This window comes from Girardinichthys multiradiatus, chromosome 3 (genome assembly GCF_021462225.1).
Source record: "Girardinichthys multiradiatus isolate DD_20200921_A chromosome 3, DD_fGirMul_XY1, whole genome shotgun sequence".
In the NCBI taxonomy this organism is placed as follows: domain Eukaryota; kingdom Metazoa; phylum Chordata; class Actinopteri; order Cyprinodontiformes; family Goodeidae; genus Girardinichthys; species Girardinichthys multiradiatus.
In genome coordinates, this window is record NC_061796.1 from 43,563,366 (window position 1) to 43,584,372 (window position 21,007).

Consider the following 21,007-nt stretch of genomic DNA (forward strand, 5'->3'; position numbering starts at 1 on the left):
CGCTTTCTTGGTTATTTAAGTTGACCTTTGGGTTTCTGTTGTGGACATCAAAGGCTCCCAAAATTAAATTAACCCTTCCTTTGCGCCTGGCCTCCGGCAGCCAAACACATGTAATTTGATTCTATTTACAAAGAAAATACAGTGCTATACATGTTTAGTTTAAAGGGTTAAAACATAGTATATGGGGTATTTGTGTCTACAAACATTAGGTTCAGTGAATTGCAGCTTGGTGCTCTGACATAAGGCCACATGTGCAATTTGTCCACTTGTGCAATTTCCTCCCTACTAAATAATCCAATCAGCTGTTAATAGTGTATTAAAGTGGAACTGACTGAGCAGCAGACATGAAGTGGTAGAACTAATGAAAATCACGGAACGAGGGTTTGCAGATGCTGAGTCCCCCACTTTCAAAGCAACAGATCTCCAGAGAACAGTGTATAGAGTGTTTCACTGAATGGGTTCCAAGCGTCACATACAGTGGTGTAAAAACAAGCCGCCACTGGAGTGTAGAGTAATGGAAATGTGACAAGCAGTAACATAAACATAAACATGCCAGAAAAAAATCATGAACTTACCCAACAGCATTTACGTCAGCATGTGAAATAAACTGATTAAACTCTAAACTTCCATTATGCTGTCAGGCTCCTCAGCTGCAACCACTTGATGTCAGCAGCTGTTTTATGGCATCTATAACTTTTATATCAACTAAAGCAAAAAAAGGAAAATGGATTTTTAATTGCTTCACAGCTAGAAGTGAACATCCAAAAGGTACAGAGGAAAGGAACACTACTGTTTAAGCTGAATGTCAGCACAATTAGCTGTGATTTATTTGTGATATTTAAACTAAACTATGGGAGAATGTGGAAACAATCGAAACAGAGTACAGCAGGTGGCCTTTCTTTTGATGGGTCACAGGTGCAGCGAATCAGTTTCACTTGATAGACTAAACATCGGCAAGTGTGACCACGTCTTTGAAAACCAAGGTTTGTATCAGCTCAGTACCAAAGATTAGAGAAGAATCCTCAAGAAGTGACCCATAACCTTTTAAAAATTGAAGTCCACCATTCACCAGTTACTCACAAGTTCAAACTTTTCCCAGGAGATATCTCAGCAAGAAATTGCAGACCCTCTGCAGCTCTCAGGTCGCTTGTTAATGTCTATGACGGGTAAATTTGTAAATGATTGAACACATATTAAAAGGGTACCAGCGGGAACGCCTCTTCTTTCTGAAAAGAATAAGTTAGCCTGGCTTTAGTTTGCAAAGTTGCAATCTGAAAAAAAAAAAACAGGACCTCTGTTACAGTGTGCTGTGATAGGATGAAACCAAAGTGGAGATGTTTGGCCGTATTCCACATCACTTCATCTGAAGAAAATAAACGGACAGCATTTCAACACAAGCAGCTTACACCAGCTGTCAAACATGAAAGTGGAGGGTTTTGTTTAGATGCCACAGACGCTGAGGACCTTAGAGCTAGATATTTTAACTCGTACATGCACCAAAGTATTCTACAGTAAAAAATGAGATCACAGCATGTGGAAAAATCAGGACTGTTTCCAGTGTGAAAAACTAGATACTTCCTACCAGCTAAACTAGAGGCACAGTGACAACTTCCTCTCTTAGATGTGGATGTTGTTACTGTGCAAAAACTCAAAGTTAACTTTTCCTATTATCAGTTATTGGTTTGAGGATGACGTCAGAGGAAGCTTGAGTCAATGTAAAAGGAAACCTATATTTCTATATTTCTACATGTGCAGACATACAGTGAGGAGAACAAGTATTTGACACACTGCCGATTTTGCAGGTAACAATGAAATAGACTAAATTTGGTGGGTCAAAGCTTTACAAAACATCTGAAGATCTGAAATCGTCCACAAAACTGGTCGACGCTTCTCTTTTTGAAACAAGATTATGTCATGCAGCAGGAGAATGAGCACAGACATAGCAGGAGCTGTGGATGAGAAGCACCTGCTGAAGCTTACTGATCTAAAGCAATATTAAAGATTTAAAAATGACAAGTCTTTTAGTGATGTGGGAGTTTACATCAAGTAGACAGTAAAATATTAACTTAATGGACGTAATCTGTAATGATTAACTTGGAGATAGAAACTGATATAATATATCCCTGTATTTAAACTTTAAGTACATCACATCAGTCTACCCAACACTTAGTGCAAGTTCTGCAAACATTCTATCAACATTCATACAACAAGTTGGTATAAGATTGTCCTGCTGCATTTTTAAATCAGTTGGCTGGAAAAGAAATACAATGACAGAGAAAAATGGTTTTCATGACAATAAATTATTTATCAACTGGTACACAGACGTTCTGCGTAATGGATGATTCAAAGACACATTTTAAAAAGATCATTTTACCCGTTAACACACCAACCAACAGTTCGTTTACTGTAAGCCTCCAGTAAACGTGTCATACCGCTGCACACGGTGGCACAGAGTACTGCGAGAGTCATTATGGGAAAAAATATGGGTTTAAATCTTCCCAACAGCTTGAATGCAAAGCTGCAGCAAATTGTGATGAACAGAAATCAGTTTTTATGCTCAATAGTGAATAATATAGTCAACATTTGATGCACAGCGTTCAATGTAATGTAATGAATCTGAATGGAAAGGAGTGTTTCATGCAGACTAAAGATCATGTTGTTTCTCACCGTTAAACAAAAGGATGTGAAAATCATTTGTGCAGAAACTGCTGAAATATGATTGGTTGCTCTGTATTTATAGCACTTTCGTTTTAAATTTGGGGTTTTAATTGGCAATAAAAGCAAAGTAAAAGTATGTGATGATGTGATTCTTCAATTTTTCAAACATTTTCCTGAGTAAACAATAATCCCAAGTGTCGGATCATTTTCAGCTTTTTACTTGAAAATGAAATAAAACCCAAATCCACTTAGAAGTATTGTTGGAAAATAAAACAATATGCTTTGGTGAAATGGAGCGAATGAGGCCATCCTAGTATGAACGCCACTGACTCCACAAAACCTTAGCAAACTAAATTCACCAAAGTTTAGGAGGCAACAACATGACCCAAATCCAAGTTTACCATTTTCAAAAGTTAAAAATAAAACTTCAGTGAGTTTAATAACAGTGATTCAGGTTGGCCCGACTGACCATGTGTTGTAAATAGACTGAAAGCAGTTGAAAATATTCACTCATTTATGAAGCGATCACTGTGTGAGATCTAGTAGCATCTTGTAGTACTGATCCAGCACTTATTCAGCTGGTGTGCTGCAGATATTTATCTGACAGGCTGCTGAAAGGTGACACCAAACACAAATCCTGAATTCAGATCAGCTGATTCTTGGGTTGAGAGAAAATTACATCTTAATTCCCTCCACTGTTGTAGTTTGATACAAACAGTGCAGCACAGTAAAAATAAACAGAGTATGAGTACTTGGCAGTAAAGACGTTTCTCAACAAGTATTTTCACATGAACACGAACAATCAGATACAGCACTTGCAGTACAGTGATGCCTGCGTGAAGCAGTGAGGACTCACTCAGCACCACACTGACAAATCATTCAGATGTCACCATGCTGGATTCCCTGTGCTGCTCCTGAGTTTAAAAACCACCACAAGTTTTTGAGGAAAAACAAAGTTTCCTGCCATGCGACCATCTTTCAATGTACTTGATATTGTTAGCAGCAGTTATCGACTGATTCGATAACTCATTCAAAGAAACATGTTTTATTTATTCTATGAAAGCAAAAGTCGTTCAACCTCTTACTCACATGGTTCTGCACTAATGAGCTTCGGGAACATCAGAACCAAACTGGTGTTAGGACACATTCAGTAACTTGGCATCATTTAACACTTCTATTCAATGACAAATACTGCGACTTCCACATTTATAGACACCTCTGATATAGAAGTGAAAAATCCTTCATCTTTAATTGTAGGATAATCTCACACTGAAGGAAAATGCAACATTTAATCTGAGTAAATTTATTCAGTGGGAATTCCAAAACCTATTAAACGCTAGGCATCATTGTCCTGCTGGAACATCCAGTCGTCTCTAAATATCAAGCATCTGTGCCAAAATTTCAGATGAAAGGAGGTTCGTTAGAATGTTCAGGAACACCTAAAGAACCACCAAGACTTAGGTTTAAAGACGAGAAGATCGTGGAGCATCAGTCAGTGATCACAGTGACGTGAGTTTAATATCCCCTTAGACTAAGAGGTTACCGTCATAAAAGAAGCTTCTGCTTCCAAACCGTCAACTTCAGGCTCAACTAGAAGCAGTTACCCACATGGACAAGCCATCTGCAATCTTAACAAAGGTTCTTTGTTTAGATGAGACAAAGACTGAACTATCTGACCACAATGGTAAGAAGTATGTCTGGAAAAATCAAGCCTAAGAACACCGTTCTAACTGTCAAGCATGATGGTGGCAGCATTATGCCGAGGGTCAGTGATGCAGCTATTTTGCGCAAAGAGCCTAGATTAACGAAAACTGGAGAAAAACTTTTTTTAAATTTTATTTTACCTCAAATGGACAGGTAACCATCTAAAAAAAGCACACAGATCGGTGTTCTAACAGGACAATGACCCCCAACACAAATCAGAACTGGTTTTGGAAAGGATAAAACAAGCTAACAGTAACCTTTTGGGAAGACCACTGAACTTGTGCCAGGACCCCAACTGAGTTATTATGAGCTCTACCTAATTTGATAGGAGGAGGGGTCCAAAATTCACTCAGAATTACGCCAGGAACTTGTTGGTGGCTACAAAAATGTTCGTAGTTTCTCTGAAACTTGCAAAGATTAATTTATCCAAATATTAGAAGGGATGTATGCATATATTTTAGCCCGTTTGGACTTGTCGTTATGTGTTTCCATGCCAATCTCTGGTGCCTTTAAACTATATTATCAATAACAATAGTTTATCAAAACATTATTTTTCACAGAATTATGTGACTTTTTTGGTTCAGTCAAAGACCTTCATACCCACCATCTGTCCATTTAAATTTGGAGAGGTTCCACTGTGTGAAGGCATGGACAGTGAAGTAGCAGTCACTTTCTGGTTACTTTGAGCTTTATGAAGCTCTCATTCCCTCATTCATACTCAAACTGCAGTCTAATGAAAATCCCATGATGCCTTCCTCACTTTAGTACCTCCCTGCCATTCTCTGTTTGCTGTTTTGTCTTTTGCTCCATCTTCACTGGAGCTGGGAGACCTTGAGAGGTGAAGTGCTGGCAAAGTCCAAGAAGAAGGGTCCTTCCTGTTTGGGCAGGAAGGTGGTGGGGGTGACATTGTAGATGCCTGCTGGGACGAGGTCCAGCTCCATGTAGCAGAATCCGCATCTTTGAAACCACAGAAAGAAAAACAGCCTTTTAATTAAATACTATAATTCAGATCATTTTGCTGGGTGGCAACAAGGTGTTACACCTGAACTAGAGCTTCATCTAAATTTTTGGTGACATTATCTATGATTTCCTAGAGAGAGAAGTAGGAAACAGTGCCTGATGACACATACTAGAGCCATTAGTTCTCCTTTTCACGCCTATTTGTATTTAATGTCTCGTGGAAAAGGTCAAAACTGAGGTTATCTTCTTGACTTGGTCAGGAACTTTGCTGATCCATCTCCAGAGCTCTTGGACAACCCCATGACTAAATACACTGAGAGAAATGTTCTGTTTTTCCTTCTTATTTATTTTAACATACCGTACTTATTCTTGGGACTCTGATAGAAAAGGTTTCTATAAAACTCAAAGTTCCGGTACAGTGTTTCCAGTCTTTGTAACCTCTGAACGTTTTCATGTTTTGTCACGCACAACCACAAACATTTTAGTAGACCAACAAAGTATTCATTAACTGGAAGGAAATTTGTGGTTTCCAAAATCTTCTTTACAACTATTTAACCCCCTTCAGTCTGACACCCCCCAAATCAAGTCTAGTGCATCAAACTGCTTTCAGGCACCACTGAGTTATTGACAGAGTCCATCAGTGTGTCATTTATTTAAATTGAAGAAAAAACCAGATATTCTGTGAAGGCCTCAAAGGTTTATTAGAGAACATTAGTGAACAAACAACACAATGAAGACCAAGGAAAACAGAGGACGGGTCAGACATGAAGATGTGGAGAAGTTTAAAGTAGAGTTAGGTTATTAATAAATATCTCACAGATCAATCCTTTTCTGAAACAGTGTGTGGCCACCTGCAAACCTACCAACCTATGTCAGCATTCTTGATTCTTTTTCTTCAACTTCATATTTTGGTTTGTTTCTATTGCACTTTTCTGTAAGTAAACATGATTCTATTGGTAGATGTTTTCTGTATGAGGCTTACTGTACCTGTAATCTCCACTGTTCTTCTTCTGGAAGGAAGCCGGTCCTGGATCCCCCACCGTCGACACGGCCACCATCTCAAACCCAACACTGTACTGCCTGTAGGCAAAACGCAGGGAGAGTGAAAAATCGCTAACTTTAACACATACTGATGGCATATATACAGTAAAAAAACATTTTTATCAAATAGCAATATTTGACACATTAACCAAAGTATTTTTCAATTGCAATAAAGTTTGGAGTGGCAGAATACAGAACTTATTTGATCCACCCAAACAGCCAAAAGGTTCAAGGTTATACAGACAATATTTTAGCTGACAAAAAGATCTGTTTGTGCTGCTGTTAAACCTGTAACTGTCATTGGGTCTCCTTTATCGCTCTTCTATGTCTGGTAATCATGGTACTTTACATTGTTCATCAACACTACAGAATCTTTACTACAATCTTTAAGCTAATGTGGTAAAACATCACAAACTCAGATTAAGAGGTTAAAAAAAGAACAGGACAAATACTTTATGACTGTAGCAGCACAGGTCATATCTTGAAGAGCAAAAGATTACATTCAGTTGTGGTGAAAAACAAAATCCTTAATCCTAACCAAGAGGGTTCAAAACACCCCGAAACATCTTAATTATTTATGCTGTTATTATTTACTAAAGAAAGATATGTGTGATAAAAAAAACAACTTCCTAACTTTTTAGGAAGGAAACTATCAAGCAGGTGCTGCTAATTTAAAGCACTTGATTTTTGATCATTTAAACTGAGCAACTCTGTTAAATCTTCCAATCTACCAGGAGAGGGCATCCCATCAAATTCAGCAAAAGGTCAAACAAAATGTCTCCTCGGTGATGCGTAAGACTGCTAAAACTATTTCTACAAGCTACTGAACTGGATTTTCCTGATAAACAATAAGAGTGTTGAATCAGCTGTGTGTTTTTCTATACTTTAAGTTAGATTTAAGTACGTCATGAATCATTTGAACAGATCATTTTTGTGTCCTGAAACATAAAACTATAAACTTAGAAGGAGGTACACCTTCTTTTTGCAATTATTCATTATGTTATAGAAGATCTTGGGGTATGTGCCTGACCTGGATCCACGCAGCTCCACCAGCAGTGGGCCGGGCCGTTCCAGGTTTATTTGGTAGATGGGGTTGTTTTTGTACGAGTCCTTATAGTTTCCACAACCCCCAGCGCTGAGTCCTTTCCACTGGCCGTTGATCTGAGGACAGAGTCACCAAGATAATCTGCTTTTTTAGACTGTTGGGTGGGCATCAGTAAAAATGTTGTCCATGCTAACAACACAGGCTGCATAACAAATCACAAACTACCAGACTGCATGAATAATATACCCTTTTAGTGTGGGTGAAGGGATTTGGGATCTTGGCGAAGGTGAATTTGCATCCAGAGTACACCTGCATGAAGATAAAAACCAATTACTGCAGTAAATGAAATTACTTTGTGGTCACTGCTGAGTATCTAACAAAGGAAGTGTTATAGAAATGTTTAATGCTTTGCTTGATTTGCTCCTTGATTCTCTACAAGAACTGACAAAAGTATTAGAACCCCTCAGTGTTGTTCCATTCTTCTCTTATTTAGTCTTAGAGTAATGGTTTCTCAGCCTTCTGTTTGCACCTGTGTGAGATAATATGTACGCCACACTGTTAAGATTATGTCTGGGACCTCGTCTCTCTGGGTCTCATGAGAGTTACCTGGAAAACTGTTGTAGCTTATAAGGAGAACCTTTGCTTTGTCTAGTCAGAACGATTTGGCAGCACTACTGAACACATCTCCAATGCTGTAAAATCCTTCTCTCTTGCAAGATTAAAATAAAGCTGATTCTGAGTGACAATCATCAGTGTTTGGATGCAAATTTTTCTATAACAGAAGCAACAGACTGAACATACAAGAAAAACACAAGCTGCATGTTTCCTGATCTTTACCTTCTTAAGTTCCCAAAGTTATGTGTTGATTCATAGTTTATTCATGAAGATTCTCTAAGAATGTTTGCCTCTTTCTGCAAGAATATAATCTAAAGTGTCCTGCTTTGAAAACTCTTAACAAGAGGGAGTTTAATCAGTTATGCTCTCAACGACGTGGAGCAGAAACTGATTGCAGCTGGAGTTGTTGTGGATAAAGTCTACGGTGAGTACAGCAGCTGTAACGGTGTAACATGCACTCACTAACAGTAAGCAAATCTTACAGCAAACACGTCTTCTTGATGAGTTATTTCAGCACAAACAGATCTCCAAAGAGCATCTTGCAGCGAGAGAGTAAAGACCATTAATTATGAATGACTTGAAACATCTATGTGGGTCACGCGTGCACACCCAGTAGAACATTTAAAAGACCTCGACTCCCTCAACCAGCCTCAAGGAGCTGGCATCTTTCAGCGCCGCGTGTTTGGCTGAATAGTAGAAAAGGAGGATTTTAATTCACAGTGAGAAGATGGAAGTGGGAAAAAAGAGTCGCTGCTACTAAATGGCTACTAATACATTTACAAAAGAAAAAGTTAAATTCTTCTCAGTGCTGAATGTAGAAATGTTATTTTTGTGAGCTTGCTTCATCTGACAGGAGAGTTTCAGGGATTTCCAGACAGGGTTCACCACTGTTCACTACAGTGATTATTTGGCTGGTCTCCTGATGTGAGAACCCCTGCTGCAGGCTTATATTCTGATAAGTTTGATTGACGTAATTAAATGGCAAGCCAGTGTAGCAAAATTCAAGTGTTTTGCCTTCTTTACGTCAGATTACTGCCATATTTCCATTTGAGCTGGAAACCAAATTTGAGCAGAAAACGAATCTACTCAGACGTGCTGCTACGGTTCAGTCCATCTATACAGGCCTAGATGCCTGGAGACGTGCTAAAATCTAAACTGACATGTAATCATGTACATGGTCGTTGTGTTTGTGATTTTTTCAATGTCCGACAAAAGGTTTAAAAGTTAATTTTAAGTACACAAAAATTGATTTTAATCTTCCTATGTTGAGTTTTTCTGTAAATATTCATTTGAATTCATATACAAATCTTCAATGTTCAAAAACAATGAACATTCTAAAACCATCAAGGAACACAAATGAGATATTTTTACTTTGCAAATATGTTTGTACTGAATGGCAACAAGCCTTAGTATTAAGCCTCAAAGCACAGGTTCTCACCCGCAGAGTGTAGTTGATGGTGTTCTGCTTCTCATACTGAGAAACCACTAGTGTGAAGGTGTGTGTTCCTGCAGAGGTCAGCTTTATCTTGGTCAGATAGTGAGGGCTGTTAATGCGGATACCATCGATGAAAGGAGGAGGGTCAGCTGCAGAGGGAAGGAAAGTGATCAATAATAAGAAACTCAACAGCACTCTGTCAATCATGGATATTTTCCCTAAATGTTATTGAAATTGGATTTGTGCTAATTAATTCTACTATTTGTGTCTATTTAAAAAGGTATGTTTGGTGGTTTTCTCTAACAGACGACTGTTTCTAAAGACACCTGACTGTTTGACTTTAGGATACACGTAAAGGTGCAACCGATGAAAGTCTGCTGCCATTTATCTGCACATTATCACAGCTCAGCGGTGCAAGGAAAAAAAGCTTTCTAGGAGTCCAATCAAACCTCACCCGGGTAGTAAACCTTCTTGCCATCTGTCTTGTAAACAACCAGAGTGATAAACTCCCTGTTTTGAGCAAAATCGTCCTGCAGAAACAGACAAAATTCATCAGCAAATAGGCTTAAATAAAATACAAACATATCATTATCTGTGTTGTGAATTGGCACTATATAAAAAAACTGAATTACGTTGCTCAGTGTTTACCTTGTCAGTGATGTGTCTGGTGAGCAGCACCCACACAGCGGCTCCCCCTGCTGGACACTGGGCCTCCAACTTGTACTGAGGATTGTTTGCAAGACTGTAAACGTCCTTAACTGGTCCCTGCTTTCCATCCCAGCTACTGCAGGTGGTAAAAAAAAAGAGAACTTTCACTTAAAGCAGATTTCTTTTGTCAAAATCGTGGCTCCTAATTTAAACAGGTTGTAGGCTAGAAAGCAAAGACAATACTTTTTCATTCTCGTTTTTTAAGTCCTCTGAGTAAAAAACCACTAATGCAAAATACATCGGCCATTTTTGCATGCTGATGCTATATTCTGATGTCCCAACATGACATCTTTCATATGTTTTATATATGAAAATAGTCCCACTAGTTTATCTTTGGTACCACTATCTTTACAGCTAACAGGACTGCAGACCCTCTCTTCCATGGGCAGACCATTACGATGAGGCTTTAGAATTCAATTTGACAGTTCAGAAACATAAAAAGTCATAATTTTAAACGTTCTAGTTAACATGTAAAGAGATTTATGCAGAAAAAACATAAGTATGATGTGTAAAGAACACACAATAATACCTGTGAATACAGGAGGACTCCTTAAACAGTCCAGGGCTCCAGCTTAGATAGATGACATCATAGTACTGACAAAGATCCTCCCATGCAATCCAGAAAACACCTGAAAACGAAACAGGAAAACTGCATAACAAGGATTTGTCATTAGTTGTAAAGTTAACAGGGATTTCAGGGAAATAATGTTTCCCACTGCATCACTAAAGCCACATTTTATTATTTCTGCATGTACAATATACTGTCAAAAATATGGGGTCCCATGCCTTTACACACACATGAACTTTATAGTCTTCTTTTTATTAATCTATAGGATTGAATGATGTCAGGCCACCTTTTAGATCTATAAGAACTTTAACTCTTTTGGGAAGGCTTTCCACAAGGTTTACGAGTGGCTTTATGGGGAGTTCTCCCAGGAAAGACAGCATGGCTGACAGTCTCTGCTCTAATTCATCCTAGAGGTGCCCTGTTCTTCCACAGTAAAATCTTATCCATGTCTTTATGGACTTTAGAAGCAGCCTTTCACAAATGTTCACTAATGTCTCACATTCTTTCACAAATGCAGTCCGCAAGCCTAGATGCTGCATTTCATACACCTGTGATCATGAAAGGGATTGGAAAACCTGAATTCAATCATTTGTATGAGTGAGTGAATAGATTTAGCAATTTTTTGCTACGATCCAGAAGAACTGGGAAATGGAACTTTCCCAGTTCCTAGTTGTAAAATTCAACTGAAACTCCGACTAACCCTAGTTAGGATTTCAAGATGGCTGCTCCTCACATCTAGAGAAGTGTTTTTAGCAGTTCTTCATTTCTGTTTAACATTTATTTAGTTGTACATCTACTCCAGATTCCAGTTCCAAGGTAAATGGAATACAGCAATAGTGTATATAATTTTACTGGTATGAGCTCGTGTTGCCTTAGTCTTAGCATTTCTAAAGTAATTCTTCAAGCTTGTCTCTGAAGCAAACTTTACTATTATGTGTTGAATAATGAACTATTTCTTTTAAATCTTCATAGTCTTATTATCAATATTATTACTATTATTTGTATCATTGTTTGCCTTTGAGTGTGCCTATAGTGGTTTAATGTCTGTCCTTCTGTTTTAACCTCTGTAAAGCACTTTGTGTCAAACATGGCTGTATTAAAGTGCTGTAAATAAACTTTATCTGACCGAATAAAAACCTCCTGTTAATTTCAAGGTGATAAAGGATGCTTCACATCCTGCGATGTTCCAGCCTGACATTTTCATTTTTGACAGGTGACAAGGCATTTCTATGTATGCAGTAGGAGGAGCATACCATTGTCAAACTTCTGTGCTGTCTTGGGGTCAAAGTTGAGGTATTTAAGGAGCTCTGGCGTCCAGTTTTTCTCATCTCGCTCGCAGTAGCGCCCCTTCCACCGCAGATGACTCCATGGATTTTTCAGCTGCAGGAAACGCATTCCCTACGAATGTAACAGACACAATAAAGCACAGTTAATGTTTCTGTAGCTGCTGAGACACCATAAATGCTGTGTAGCCATGCAAGTTGATATGTTATAAAACGAAAATGTTCACTAGTGTCCTAAAACTCAATGCTCTCCATTCCTATCAATTTGTTAATGTGAAAATAATAAATTTATACTGCTAACCTTATACTCCCTGATGTCAAGAACTGCATAGGCATGTGTGGGCACTAAACCCCATCTCTCCCCTTCCTCCTCAGTCATCACTCCCGTTGCCGTGGTGATAAGAACATCACCCCTGTGAAATCTGGACGCAGAGGGAGCCATGCAACAAGAGAGGGAAGTTAAACAACAGAAGAAGAGGTGTTGCAGAAGTAAAACACAGATGAAACTGAAGTGTGGCTGTGTAAGTTTGTGTGTTATCACCTTTGGAAGAGCATGCGGAAGGTGTCTTGCTTGTTGAAAGACTGATTGTCAGAGTGCATAGCAATGCGCTCAGGGATCCAGCCGGTGAGTGCATGTAGATCAATATTCTATATAAAATAAAAATCTGACATGTTAGTCTTGAAAAACATACAATGTTTGTGCACAGAGTTGAGGCATATAAGATCCAACTAGAATACATAAAAACACTATTTCCATTTTAACACTTAACTAAAAAGTGTAAGCATTTCATATCAGCAATTTGTGAGTTTTTTCAGTTTGATGCCCCAGTCCGTACTCCAGCCGCCCCACCCACTCACCGAGTTGGAGCCGGGGAAATCGTAGCCACCCATCACCTTCATGTAAGCCTTCTCTATCAGGGAAACCCAGAGCTCATTCCGGTTGCTGGAGTAGGAGCACAGCAGCTCCCCGTTACGATCCACTGGCAGGTAGTCATCTATAATCACCTAAACCAAAAATAAATGCCAGTTCAAGAAAAATCTGTGGAAGAATTTGAGTAATATGAAAAATATACATATTTTATCTTTAAATTTGTGAATACCGTGTCAGTTGAGTACATTTTGATAGAAAGACACCAACAATTTGAGATTTAACTTTTAGTAAACTGTTGGGACCACAGCTATGGGTTACAACACGGATGAACATGGACTCTGAACTGTACACACATGTATGAACATTTCTACATCTTGCAACATCACACTAACCTATTCCTAACACAGCCCAGGAAGAGGAGGAGTCAGAGCAAGAATCTTTGACCCAAAAACACCTTCCTCCTTCCACTCGCCATCTCTAACGGAGAGACAAACGCATCAGCTAAAGGCCTTTACACCCACGGGCGAGGATAAGGCTATTACTTTGAAGAATCCTTGGATCCAAAGCAACTACAAGTTAAGTATTGATCTGCTGCTCATATAATCCAGCATTTATACAAAAAGGAAGTGAGTAAGACTAGCATTGCTTGACTCTTCTTTCTGAGGCTACAGAAGCAACCAGAAAGCCCCTGTCCCTAACAGAAGCAGTTTTCCCCTGCCTGAAAGAGGACAATGGGACTGCAGCATCCCACGCCTTCCTGCGTGCACGCCCAGGTAGCAAGAGCTACCCCCCCACACAGCAGACACTGAAGGACCTGCAACGTGCCTTTGTCAAACCGTTCAGCCGGACCGGCTAAACAGCCAACCCCCCACAGCTACTGAGAGTAGCTGCAACGCTAGTCCCTCTGTTTAGTCCACTCGTGGATGACCGGTTGGCTTCGCTCCTCAACTCGCTGCCTACAGGACAACGTTTCCTCAGCACGGTTCATGTAAGAGGTAGAGTTTGGGCAGAGATAATTACTTTAGGACGAAATAATCTGAATAATGTTTGGAATAACATAAGAATAATGTTTGTGTTGAGAAACTCAGCTATCTAAGTGCTGCTAGCAGACTAGTTGTGTTTTTAAAGTTAAGACAACTTTATTTAAAGGGTGGTTTTAAACACAGATCAGCCATAATGCAAGGTCAACGCTTATGCATTTTGATCCTTGTATTAATGGTATTTGAAGGTACATGTTCGACTTTAAGGAAGCTATGGGCTTTACTGTGTTAGCTGAAACCGCTAGCAGCGGTCAAGGCAGAGGTAACACCTGACTTGCCGCTATCTTATGAGTCCATTAGGAATCATTTATCCAGAAAGGTTGTTTTCAATCTAGGAAATAATATTTACCTAAATATTATTTTATTGTTTTACTTAATATTTCTTTACATATTATTGTACTAGATAAAGACAGCCAATTAAACACCATTGAGAATTAGTCAACCAGAAGGTTGTTTTTTATTGAGCAAATCATTCTTTGAAATATTATTTTATTAAAATAATGTTTTGTCTGATCTTGCATTGTGAATGGTTGTTTGAAGGTATACCAATTATTACTTAAGTTAGTTCCAAGATTAACTTAACCTCATTTCCAGATTCTTGAAGATAATCCTTGGTTCTCAAACATAAATAACATTGAATGTTAATGTTGCATCACTTTACCATAGTATTTAACCATCTTTGATTTATTTTTTCATACAGAGTTCATTGGTCTTTCTTATTTTTTTCATTTTGCTTGGTAGTTTTAGTTGATTGTTCTTGTATAGTAAAGAGTTTGTTAATTGAAATATGCTTGATGCTTTTTGTTAATAAATCTTTGTATTTTAAAAAAGTATGTGAATTTATTCCATGTATGAGCAGAGTTTTGCTGTTCAGCAACGCCAGAGCTCATTTCACCGTGTTCTCCATTGTCCTAAAACCACCGCCTTATTGGGCTGGTATTCACAGGACAACACTTAACAAACTGAATTATTATTTAATTAAATGTTAAATATATAAGCATAATAATTATAACCAGACTGACGACTCTGATTTAAACCCGTTTTCATGCCTGGATTTAGGCTGTTTTACAGCTGCTGAAACAATCTATGTGTTCCTTTCAACATACAGTAGAATAGGTTTTACTGGAATCCCATCAGCTTGATATATGAAGAATGTTCTTCCTTCATAGTTTTGTGTTAAACTGGATTGTTTGGGAGTCAAACCTTTCTGGGCACCCCATTGATGTGAAGTTTGACCATGTACTTTCCACAGGGGTTGTACTCCGGCTCCCCTCGCCTGTTCTGAGGGTAGATTATGCTGCAGTAGACAACACAACTCATAAGTTCTGCACTCATATTTTACGTGAACTGGAAGCTATGGCACACAAAATTTGATGATCTGCTGTTTCAGTGACAAGCGTTCACTACATTTGTACCTGGTGATGAGTTTCTTGTTGTAGCGCCTCTCATAAGCTGCACTGATGGCCAGTGAGGCCACAAACGAACAGTCAGAGACAACCGTCTACATAAACACAGGTAATACAGGGAGAAATATGCAATTAACTGTAGATATCTATCAAATATCTCTTTTTATAAGAAGCTGTGTATGTTTTTCATCTGTTTTCAGTACAACCAAAACCTATTTCAGTGTGGCACATTAAACTGTGCTTTGTCTTTTAAAACTTTGGTTCTGTTCTTCCATAATAATGTCTACTTGTGATGATGTTGCACCACCTACTGGTTGAATTTGGACATTACATATAAAAAATAGATGCTATTACGAAGAAATAAAACAAGATCAGAGACGTAGATTTCTATACTAACAATGTAACAGTAAATGTTGACTCAGCTGCGATTCTGACCTGTTTGATGCTGAAGCTGGACACAGACATGATCATGGTGGGATTATTGCAGATCTCATCAGGTCGAACCCAGCGAGAGAAGATGGCTTTCTGTTTGGGTGACAGAGCAAGTTTCCCAGTTTTGTCCCTGTGAAAAATGTTTAGTTCAGTTAAAATGAAACAGATGCCAAAGGCTTTGTTCAACAAACCAACCTAAATCTACATTCTGAATAGTTAAAGTGGCCCAAAGCTTCTGATTCTCCATAGATGGCATCCAGGTATCCTGTTTAGTGTTTAAGGATAATTTTAGTCTCAGCAACAGTCAGTCTGTAATTTAAAGCAAAGCACATATTTTGTCTCCTGCAGCACGTTTGCTGGTTTTTAGCAAGTCATTATTCATTAATCTAGAAATATGTATGTTTTTATAAACTCAAAGATATATTTCTCTCTACTAAATTATATGATTTTAACTATATTAAGGTAACCATTTCACTAATAAAATTACTGAACCCACACAGTCTTGCGTATACATCCCAGAATTTTCAGATGACAGGCTGGGGACTCAATGAATCCTACTAATGGTAGTTTTTTTTAACCCAGCCTACAGTGTGCTTTATATTGCGTGTCAGACATTGGTTTAAATGTTTCGTGTTCTCTTATCAGAGAAACATCTTTATGTGGGGAAACCGGCTGAATCAGAGGACTGGCTTTTTTTGCTCGTCATACAGAAACTGTTTTCAGTTTTAGTTTACTGGTATAAAGTTTTACACTGTAGACCTGATGACTAGATATCTAAAATGCTACTGTTATATTTAAACAGGTGAAAATAAGCATTAAAACTCACGAGAAAGGTACAGGGAAGGCAAATCGCTCCTTTAGGTCCACACTCATGAAGGGCACGTAGGCAATACCATTGATTGTAGATGTACTCCTGCAGAGGTAAGCAGAACAGACACTAAAACTGATTGCAGAAATCATATCATAATTCATATCCATTCAGTGGATTCAGCTCCTTCCTGAACCTAGAGTTTTAGGCTTCAGATAACACCAATTACAAATGAATATGCATTAAAAGCATGAATGACACATTAGGGGTGGGCATTTATCTTTTTTTAAGGTTGTTGTGTCACCACTGGCCTTTATGTGCAGTATTCAGACAGGAAACAGGCAGAGAGAGAAGGCAGGGAGACATGCAGCAAATGTTTGCATCGCGGACTTATAGCCTCTGTATATGGAGCGGCTGCTTTACCTCTACACCCTGCACCGCCCCTAGGAGTGGGCATTTAACATCGTTTATCGTTATTGTAAAACATTTCTTATTAGAAGTATTTTGACTCATCATGACAATGATAAATTCTAATTAATGATGTTTGAAAACTCCAAAAACAGTCAATAAATATCTAAAACATTTGAAAATAAGATTAAATTGAGTGATAAAAACACACTTCTTTATGTAACTAAAGTCCTAAAGAAGCCTATTTTAAAAGGTATGTTTTCAACAGCAGTATTTGTCTTTGTGGCGCTATGATTGCTGTGCCATGCACTCACAGCCAAAGATATCTGACTGCAAAAAACTTATAGTTTTTTATCATTATCACAATAGTATCACAAAATATCACAATAAAATCTGAAGTACATATTGCCCACCCTATGAGACTTAATATTTGGTTACTTTACCTCATAATACTTAGATGCAAAAGAGCACTTCCAGTTAAATTAACTATCGCACCTGAGGACCTCGATCTCCTCAGCTGTGTACCGCTGACCCTGGGGCTCACTAGACTGGACCGCCCTGATTGGTTGAGGCTGTGGTCGGTCGTGGAGGGAGAAGTCTGGCCCGAGGGGGGAAAACTGACGAACCGGTCCACCAGAACCAGCACCACAGCTGGACTTTGTTCCTGGAGGCCCTGTTCTGTCCTGAGACTGTGCTGAGTTCAATTTGGACTGCGACTCTTTAAGACCTTCAGCTCTGCAAAAGAATATAGAAAACATACAGACAGACCCTCAGTCAAACCAACCCTTGGTGTTTGTTTTCCTTCTTCAAAACTAATCTAACTTAATAAATCCTTATTTTTAGCAAAGTTCATTTGTGCAAAGATTCATAAGCAGAAAAGAGGCTGAAAGTAAGTTTAAGGGGACCCAAACAACCAACATACAACACAAATTGAATTTTAAATATCGATCATACTTTTGTTAAACATTTTGAAAGACTTCTGACTAACTTAGAGCAACAGCTTTGAAGGTGCCACAACGTTTTTAAGCTTAGGAGATATCAGCACCAGAACTGACCTGTCCAAAGCTTGGCGAGCCAGCTGCTTCAGCTTCGTCTGAAGAGTTTGGTCTGATGAGTCATTTGACTTATGGGAAAAAGACAAAAAAAGGAAGGAATATATAAAGTAAGAAAAGTTTGACCTTTGACTGGGAGAAGAACAAACATTTATATAAAAGGAGAAATACCGTCTTAATGCACAGCTCCACAGCCTGAGTGTAGAGTTCTATAGCTTCATCATCGTTCCCTTTCTCATCTTCCTCAAAGGCCTGGGTAACCAGGAAGTGGGCACGCTCCAGATCCACCTGGTGGCGGGATTTCAGCGGGTCACTCTTCTGGGACTGGACTGGGGTTAAAGTTTCAATGTAAGTAAAGATCAGGAAGTTGTTGTAACTAGATTGGTTGGACTGGTGTCCAACTGATGGGAAAGTATAGTGTTTAAGGTCCATTTTTTAATCATTTGTAGTGTTTGATAAAACATCTTGAAGGCATTTGACAAAAAAAGGGTTTAGAAAAAGATTTTACTGAAGTTCACAGGAAACTTGCATAAACATCTAACAGCTATACACACACAACTAAACTCTGTTCAATAGTTGTGCAACAAGATGGATACTCCAGTAGTCTGTGGTCACACTCAAGTGAACACAGACCCACCCACAGGGGATGGACAGTTGTGGAAAATTACAGTCAAACATCTAATGCCAGAGCATTTCTTTAGCCCAGAAAGTATTAGTCCATAACAATTTTATACCTATTACAGATAAACTAGCATCTCAGTGTAGACTAAAAGTAATGAAACTATGATGAGAAAAATAAAGAAAAAAATACAAAAAGGAACAAAGAGACACAAGAAAAGCTGTTAATGATAAATAGGAAACATATTTAATATATTTGACCAAACTTAATGAACAATCTGCACATTTAATGAACTCTGAGACTGGATGAAAGGTCAAACCTGACACATTTTTTGTCAATTTTAAGGGTTTAAAGTCAATGAATATAAAGCTGTGAATACATTACTAGGAAACAGTAGACGCGGACATGCACGGTGCTTTAAAATAGTATTCATACTTTTACTTAGCACCTGATACACTGATATCCATAAATAAAATCTAGTGCAACCAATTACCTGTGTGCTATTTTATTTTAGTATAAATACTGCTGTTCTCTGAAGGCCTCAGAGGTTTGTTGGAGAACATTAGTTAATAAAGATGTGGAGAAGTTTAAAGCCGTGTTTGGTTATGGTGTTACAGACCATTTATTAGAGAAACAGACAAGACGCCCGTGGTGACTCTGGAGGAGCTGCACATATTCACAGCTCGGGTGGGGGAATCAGTAAACAGAAAAACTATTAGTTGCGCATTCTACAGATCCGTCTTACGTGGAAGAGGGGATAGAGTCAAGTCAAGTCAAGTTTATTTATATAGCGCTTTTCAGCACCAAGGCACTCAAAGCGCTGTAGGAATCATAAGCAATAAAAAGTCTAATTTGCAGTTTCCACAAGAACTGTAGGGGACACTGCAAGCATTAATGAAGGGGCTCTGGTCAGATCAAAATGGACCTGTTGGCCAACATTCAAATCATTATGTGTGGTGGAAAACTAACATTGTACATCTTCTTGAACACATTGTCCTCAAAGGGATGGTTTTTTGGCAGGGAAAGGGAAGATAAGCTCATTTGAATAAAACTTACTAGAGGCAGCAAAATAATTGAGACAGGGGCAGATTTTCACCTATCAGGCAGACAATGACCCTAAAAATGTGACCAGGGCAACAGAACGGTTTAATTCAAATGATATCAATGTGTTTGATTAGCACAGTGAAAGTCTACGCCTAAAACTAAGTGAAAATCTGTGGCAAGAACTAAAATGTGATGTTCCCCACATGCTCTGCATCCAATCAGACTGACCTTGAGCAGTTTTGAAAAGATAAACATGGAAAATCTTCTCGATATGCATTACTCAGTTAATACCCAAAAAGACTTAAAGCTGTGATTGCAGAAGAAAAGGTGGTTCTACAAAATATGAAGTATTAGGGGCAACAAATACCAATGCAAATACATGTCATACTTTTCATTTTTGTATTTGTTAATCTATCACACAAAATACCAACAGAATCCACTGAGGTTTGTTGTTGTAATGTGTCAAAATATGAAAATGTTTAAAAGGTACGAAAACGAGGGAGTGTGCATGGAGAGCAAAAACAATCCACTGGTTTGGTGAACAGGGGGAAATAACAGAAACGCACAATCTTTGACACTTTTCAGGTGAATTTACCTGCATTGTGGAGGGCTTGAACCCGGTCCAAGTATTCATTCACTTTGTCCTGCAGCCCTTCCAGTTTGGACCCTGCCATGCCAGCATAGATCAGAGCCTGGGCTGCCTCCTATAGCACACAAATCACAAGAGAAAAGGTGGTTTATACAAAACAACATAAAGTAAATGACAGCGTGCAAGAACAACATTAATACTACTGAAAATATTTACCACAACATGACAAATAAATAACTGAAACGTAATTGATTCTTAAATGCAATTATGACTCGAGTGTATCAGTGGAAGTGGACTTTTACCTCCAGGAATAACGAAGCTAAATGCTAACCATGACAAGCAGCAGCTGTTTAGGTGAAAACAATCGCCACCTACCTTATAATAAAACACAGCCTCGTTATATTTGGCATTCTGGTCATAGGTGACAGCAGTTTTGGCAAATGTGACGCCATCAAGTTCCAGCGCCGTACAATCCATGTTGAACCAAACTTTAATGATAGAGTAACGAGCTCTCTGCTAGCCAGCGAACAGAACAGCTAACCACTGTTTTAAGTCTTATGTCCGCTTTCATTCACCACACGGTTGCCTTTATCAGCTCGGACTCTGCATACTGAATGTTATTCTGCGTGTCCTTCCCACCAAAACACAAGAAAAAGACTAGTTAAAAGTTCTAGCTTATGACAAATGACTACACAAACCGACATCAAAACAACCGAGGAGT

The 21,007-nt window shown here is 38.6% G+C and overlaps 1 protein-coding gene across 1 annotated transcript; it reads right to left on the reverse strand.

Moving 5' to 3' along the window:
* Positions 1-2,281: 2,281 nt before the first annotated feature.
* Positions 2,282-21,007, reverse strand: capn7 (calpain 7). The gene is made up of 21 exons (XM_047360397.1): positions 20,662-21,007; positions 20,293-20,401; positions 18,206-18,363; positions 18,038-18,105; positions 17,478-17,717; positions 16,593-16,679; positions 15,770-15,896; positions 15,344-15,429; positions 15,132-15,225; positions 12,876-13,022; positions 12,559-12,665; positions 12,319-12,439; positions 11,988-12,132; positions 10,696-10,795; positions 10,107-10,242; positions 9,913-9,988; positions 9,462-9,607; positions 7,655-7,717; positions 7,394-7,524; positions 6,310-6,402; positions 2,282-5,319 (listed from the first exon to the last, which is right to left on the reverse strand). The coding sequence occupies exons 1-21, from the start codon at positions 20,761-20,763 to the stop codon at positions 5,175-5,177; spliced, it is 2,481 nt and encodes an 826-aa protein (XP_047216353.1). The 5' UTR covers positions 20,764-21,007; the 3' UTR covers positions 2,282-5,174.

Coding starts and splice junctions, on each gene's coding strand:
- capn7 (XM_047360397.1), bottom strand. CDS start 20,763: ATGGATTGTACGGCGCTGGAACTTGATGGCGTCACATTTGCCAAAACT. Junction 13,023..15,131: donor TCAATGGGGTGCCCAGAAAG/GTTTGACTCCCA, acceptor TTTTTGGTTTAG/GTGATTATAGATGACTACCT. Junction 6,403..7,393: donor GTGGAGCTGCGTGGATCCAG/GTCAGGCACATA, acceptor TTTTGCCTACAG/GCAGTACAGTGTTGGGTTTG.